The following is a 6,404-nucleotide window of genomic DNA, read 5'->3' on the forward strand; positions in this document are numbered from 1 at the left end:
AGCTCTTGGTCTTTCTACCTCCAGGCCATCATTAGAGATTTTCAGATTAATATTACATTATTATTTTTGTTTATTTCTCTTTTACTTGACAATTTTATGATTATAAATTCTGCTGGAAAAATTTGGCACTCATTAATTTCTTCCATAGATCTTTAAGTCTAGCTCTATCATATGCCAAGTTCTTATTCCATCCACTGAGATGTTTATCTTTCCCTGCACCTATAAAAGCAGCTTTGTCAATGTTTACTCTTAATAACTCTGATATCCAGGAACACAAGAACCTTTCATTCTCTACTTATTTTTCACTTTTAAAATTACAGTGGTATCCATGGTCCTTTACTCTATAAATTTTAGAATAATTTTATCAAGTTACATGAAAAAATTCTGAATAAAATTTAATCAAAATTTATTAAAATTAAATTGAAATTATCAATTAATACTGAGAATTTTTTTTACTATGGGAGATTAAATCTTTTAATCTATGGATATATTGATTTATCTCTATTCAAATATCCTGTCAGGGTTATCCATAACATAAATTTATATTCATATTCTATAATTTATATTCTAGCATATTTTTAACATCTTTAGTGGAGTATAATTGCTTTACAATGTTGTGTTAGTTTCTGCTTTATAACAAAGTGAATCAGCTATACATATACATATATCCCTATAACCCCTCCCTCTTACTTCTCCCTCCCACACTCCCTATCCCATTCCTCTAAGTGGTCACAAAGCATCCAACTGATCTTCCTGTGTTATGCAGTTGCTTCCCACTAGCTATCTATTTTACATTTGGTAGTGTATATATGTCAATGCTACTCTCTCTTTGCGTCCCAGCTACCCTTCCCCCTTCATGTGTCCTCAAGTTCTTTCTCTATATCTGTGTCTTTATTCCTGTCCTGCCCCTAGGTTCTTCAGAACCACTTTCTTTTTCTTTTTTTAGATTCCATATATAGGTGTTAGCATACGGTATTTGTTTTTCTCTTTCTGACTTACTTCACTCTGTATAACAGACTGTAGGTCCATCCATCTCACTACAAATAACTCAATTTCGTTTCTTATTATGTCTGAGTAATATTCCATTGTATATATGTGCCACATCTTCTTTATCCATTCATCTGTTGATGGACACTTAGGTTGCTTCCATGTCTTGCTTATTGTAAATAGTGTTGCAATGAACATTGTGGTGCATGTCTCTTTTTGAATTATGGTTTTCTCAGGGCATATGGCCAGTAGTGGGATTGCTGGGTCATACGGTAGTTCTTTTTTTAGTTTTTTAAGGAACCTCCATACTGTCCTCCATAGTTGCTGTAAAATTTCCATTGCCACCAACAGTGCAAGAGGGTTCCCTTTTCTCCACATCCTCTCCAAAATTTATTGTTTGTAGATATTTTGATGATGACCAATCTGACCGATGTGAGGTGATACCCCATTATAGTTTTGATTTGCATTTCTCTAATGATTACTGATGTTGAGCATCCTTTCATGTGTTTGTTGGAAATCTGTGTATCTTCTTTGGAGAAATGTCTATTTAGGTCTTCTGCCCATTTTTGGATTGGGTTGTTTGTTTTTTTTAATATTGAGCTGCATGAGCTGCTTGTATGTTTTGGAGATTAATCCTTTGTCAATTGATTCGATTGTAAATATTTTCTCCCATTCTAAGGGTTGTCTTTTTGTCTTGTTTATGGTTTCCTTTGCTGTGCAAAAGCTTTTAAGTTTCATTAGGTCCCATTTGTTTATTTTTGTTTTTATTTCCATTTCTCTAGGAGGTGCGTTCAAAAGGATCTTGCTGTGATTTATATCATAGAGTGTACTGCCTATGCTTTCCTCTAAGAGTTTTATAGTGTCTGGTCTTACATTTAGGTCTGTAATCCATTTTGAGTTTATTTTTTTGTATGGTGTTAGGTAGTGTGCTAATTTCATTCTTTTACATGTAGCTGTCCGGTTTTCCCAGCACCACTTATTGAAGAGGCTGTCCTTTCTCCACTGTATATTCTTCCTTCCTTTATCAAAGATAAGGTGATCATATGTCTGTGGGTTTATCTCTGGGATTTCTATCCTGTTCCATTGATCGATAGTTTAGTTTTTGTGCCAGTATCATGCTATCTTCATTATTGTAGCTTTGTAGTATAGTCTGAAGTCAGGGAGCCTGATTCCTCCAGCTCCATTTATCTTTCTCAAAATTGCTTTGGCTGTACGGGGTCTTTTGTGTTTCCACACAAACTGAAATTTTTTTGTTCTAGTTCTGTGAAAAATGTCATTGGTAGTTTGATAGGGATTGCATTGAATCTGTAGATTGCTTTGGGTAGTAGAGTCATTTTCACAATGTTGATTCTTCCAATCCAAGAACATGGTATATCTCTCCATCTGTTCATATCACCTTTAATTTCTTTCATCAGTGTCTTATAGTTTTCTGCAAAGAGGTCTTTTGTCTACTTAGGTAGGTTTATTCCTAGGTAATTTATTCTTTTAGTTGCAATGGTAAATGGGAGTGTTTCCTTAATTTCTCTTTCAGATTTTTCATCATTAGTGCATATGAATACAAGAGATTTCTGTGCATTAATTTTGTACCCTGCTACTCTACCAAATTAATTGATTAGCTCTAGTGGTTTTCTGGTAACATCTTTAAGATTCTCTTTGTATAGTAACATGTCATCTGCAACAGTGACAGTTTTACTTCTTCTTTTCTGATTTGGATTCATTTTATTTCTTTTTCTGCTCTGATTGCTCTGGCTAAAACTTCCAAAACTATGTTGAATAATAGTTGTGAGAGTGGGCACCCTTGTCTTGTTCCTGATCTTAGAGGAAATGGTTTCAGTTTTTCAACATTGAGAACAATGTTGGCTGTGGGTTTGTCATATATGGCTTGTATTATGTTGAGGTATGTTCCCTCTATGCCTACTTTCTGGAGAGTTTTTATCATAAATAAGTGTTGAATTTTGTTGAAAGTTTTTCTGCATCTATTGAGACGATCATATATTTTTATCTTTCAATTTATTAATATGATGTATCATATTGATTGATTTTCATATATTGAAGAATACTTGTATTTCTAGGATAACCTCACTTGATCATGGTGTATGATCCTTTTTTCTGCTGTTGGATCCTGTTTTGCTAGTATTTTGTTGAGGATTTTTGCATCTATGTTCATCAGTGATATTGGCCTGTAGTTTTCTTTTTTTGTGACATGTTTGTCCGGTTTTGGTATCAGGGTGATGGTGGCCTTGTAGAATGAGTTTGGGAGTGTTCCTCCCTCTGCTATATTTTTGAAGAATTTGAGAAAGATAAATGTTAACGCTTCTCTGAATGTTTGATAGAATTCACCTGTGAAGCCATCTGGTCCTGGGATTTTGTTTGCTGGAAGATTTTAAATCACAGTTTCAATTTCAGTGCTTGTGATTGGTGTGTTTGTATTTTCTATTTCTTCCTGGTTCCGTTTCAGAAGGTCTAGCAGATTTTTGATTTATTACTAAGTACATTATAAGTTTTGTTGATATAAGATTGATTTTGTTGTTCTATTGTTTATTGGTAGTATATACAAACAATATTGATTTTTTTCATATTTGTATTTTGACAAGAATCTGATTGAACTCTCTTATCTTTCACTTTAGATTATTATTGCAGATTCTCTTGGATTTTTGTATAATTATAAATAACAAATGAATCAATAAAATATCTGGATTATCTCTTCAACCTAATTCCTTTCAGTAATAGCTTTGTTTTGTACTGTTTTTGATCTATTGCTTGCCTTAGGGTCACGAGTACAATTTTCAATGTAAAGCTCCATAAAATACATCGTTTTTTTTATTGACTATGGCAATGATTGAATGATTCCTCATTAAGTTTGATGTTTGATAAAGTTTACTTGATAAATACCCTTTGACATTTAAAAAACATAATAATTTTAGTTCTGTATGTTAAAATTAATCTTTCAAAATATTTATGCATTGATTATGATAGTAATATAATTTTTATCATTTAATCCATTATATACATCAGTGTGTTTATGTATCTTTTTACATCTGTGATAAAGCCTAGAAATATTCTACACAATAGACTGCCTGCATGCTATAGTCAACTTCTACGTAATGACGACTATTAAGAATTGTGATGTCAACCAAAAATGCCTATGAAAAATTTTATGATTTATGACCTAACGTGCCCTGACCTGAGTTCACAGAAGAAGTAAAGTGCTGTGTTGCTCCCAAGATGTCCCTAAACCTAAAAGTTTGGTTTCTTATATATATACCTAATCTAAAGTTATCTTTTTTTTTTAATTTTGCTATTCACTCAGATATTCTTAATTACTGCCCTTGGGGGTAATCTTACAGTACAATATACCAGCCATTTTATTTTATTTATTTATTTTTTTCATTTATATACTTTTATTTGGGAATGTTTAAATCAATACAGAGAAACTAAATTTCAGAGACACTGAATATCATTACTTTATTATAAAAGAAACACGGAAATTATTTACATGATGAAAGATTTCAGAACTTCAGTGGCAGCTTCACGTGATGCCATTTCAATAGTGACTTATTTTAGTCCACGTATTTTCCAAGAATGTCACCATCTCTAAATAAGAAATAATCCTTGTCATCTAGAACTACTTTGGTGCCTCCATATTCTGGGAGAAGAACTTTATCTCCAACTTTCACACTAACTGGTTGAATCTCTCCACCCTTTCCTTTAGAGCCTGATCCAACAGCTACTACCGTCACTTGCAATACTTTTCCTTGTGATTTTTCCGGAATCATAATGCCTCCTTTGGTTACAACTTCGGCTGCACTTCTTTCAACTAATACTCGGTCAAAGAGGGGAAGAAACTTTCTAAATGCCTGTCCTGCCATGACTCGGGTTGCAACACTTCGTACTCTCACTCTCTGGCCGCCACCGCCGCACAGGAGAGATCCTTAGTCCTACCAGCCATTTTAAATGGGAGATTTGAGTTTCTTTATTATGTCTTCTTTTTCTCTTTTTAACATCACTGATGATGATTGATATAACACAGAACAGTCTGCTTTTCACTAACTTTGTATTATTTTACTTTAACAGCAGTTTGTTTTATGTTGTGTTTTAAATGAAAAAAAAAACTATAAACCTACTTGTATATTTATTTCCTCCTTCCACAGTATTTGATGATGGCTCATCATTTTAATATTTTACCAGATGATTTCATATTTAATTTCATAGTTAGTTTAGATTGCTTTCTTGTTTCATTTACAAAATTATACTATCCTCATAAAAATGCAGGTTATCTTGACTTGTTTTTCTACTCTCTATTTTCAGAAAGAGTATTTAGAAAATATGCTTGTGGATAATTTAGCAAAAGTTCCCTGTTATATTGATAATTTTTTAACTTGAGTGGAATGATTTTTATTACCAAATAACTTTCTCTGGTGGATATTATATTTTTAGATATTGTATTCCATTGAGTTTTTTAATAACTTATTTTACCCAGTTAATTTCCACTGTAACCTTAAAATATATTGGAATAAATTATTGATAATTTAAAAATTTACAATTTTAATATTATCAATTATTGACAATTGATAATTTTCTTCCTGGAGACAGACTAGTAGTAGTAGTAGAGAAGATTTCCTGTCAACAATGCCATTTGGGGGACTGTATACAGGTAGAAAATAAGGCTGCACTTAGAGCAACTACTTGGATGGAAGCTTTATATAAACTAAGTGATTGGAAAAGCATGAGACCCCTCTGTTGCAGTGATAGAGTTGTACTCCAAGCCTCATCTCAGGATTGCAGTAATATGATATAATAGAAACTTAGTTTCCAGCTCACTTCTACTTAATTAGTATTCATAGCTGGGACAGAATCTGCCACATCCATGTTCACATGGCTCAATGAATTCCAGCCGTGGTATGTCACCTGCTTAAGCACTAGTTTACAGTTGATTTCCATAGAGCTTATTAGAAGCAAATTCCATTTCTGGGATGAGTTATCTCTTAAATATCATAAATATTTCATAATTGCAGAGTGACTCCTCTTTAACTTATCAGTTAATACTAAGAGAGTTATTTCACTTCCAAATGTTGGTAAGTGTATTGTTTTTATACGCTATAGAAAAATAAAGCAGGATAAGTGGGATTGGAAACATCACGGGTTTTCGTTTTTTCTTTGTATCCTCTGTTACTAAAAAGTTAGACATCCTAGTTCTAACTTTTCTTGAATTATCTTTAAAATGTTGACATATATAGATATAGATATAATATAGATATATAGATATAGATATAATATAGACAAATTTTCACAGTTGTATTATGGCTGAGTTATCACAGTTTTAGATTAACTCCACTCTTTCACTACCACTTTAAAGAGGGGCTAATTTCTTGTGCCTGAGACATTATTACAGAGACATATTAAGTCAGTTCACTTCC

The 6,404-nt window shown here is 32.6% G+C and overlaps 1 protein-coding gene across 1 annotated transcript; it reads right to left on the reverse strand.

Moving 5' to 3' along the window:
* Positions 1–4,364: 4,364 nt before the first annotated feature.
* On the reverse strand, positions 4,365–4,924 carry LOC308617484 (10 kDa heat shock protein, mitochondrial-like). The gene has a single exon (XM_081234696.1). The coding sequence runs from the start codon at positions 4,854–4,856 to the stop codon at positions 4,548–4,550; it is 309 nt and encodes a 102-aa protein (XP_081090822.1). The 5' UTR covers positions 4,857–4,924; the 3' UTR covers positions 4,365–4,547.
* Between the last annotated feature and the right edge of the window lie 1,480 nt (positions 4,925–6,404).

Source organism: Mesoplodon bidens, assembly GCF_964165515.1.
Source record: "Mesoplodon bidens genome assembly, chromosome: 5".
Lineage (NCBI taxonomy): Eukaryota > Metazoa > Chordata > Mammalia > Artiodactyla > Ziphiidae > Mesoplodon > Mesoplodon bidens.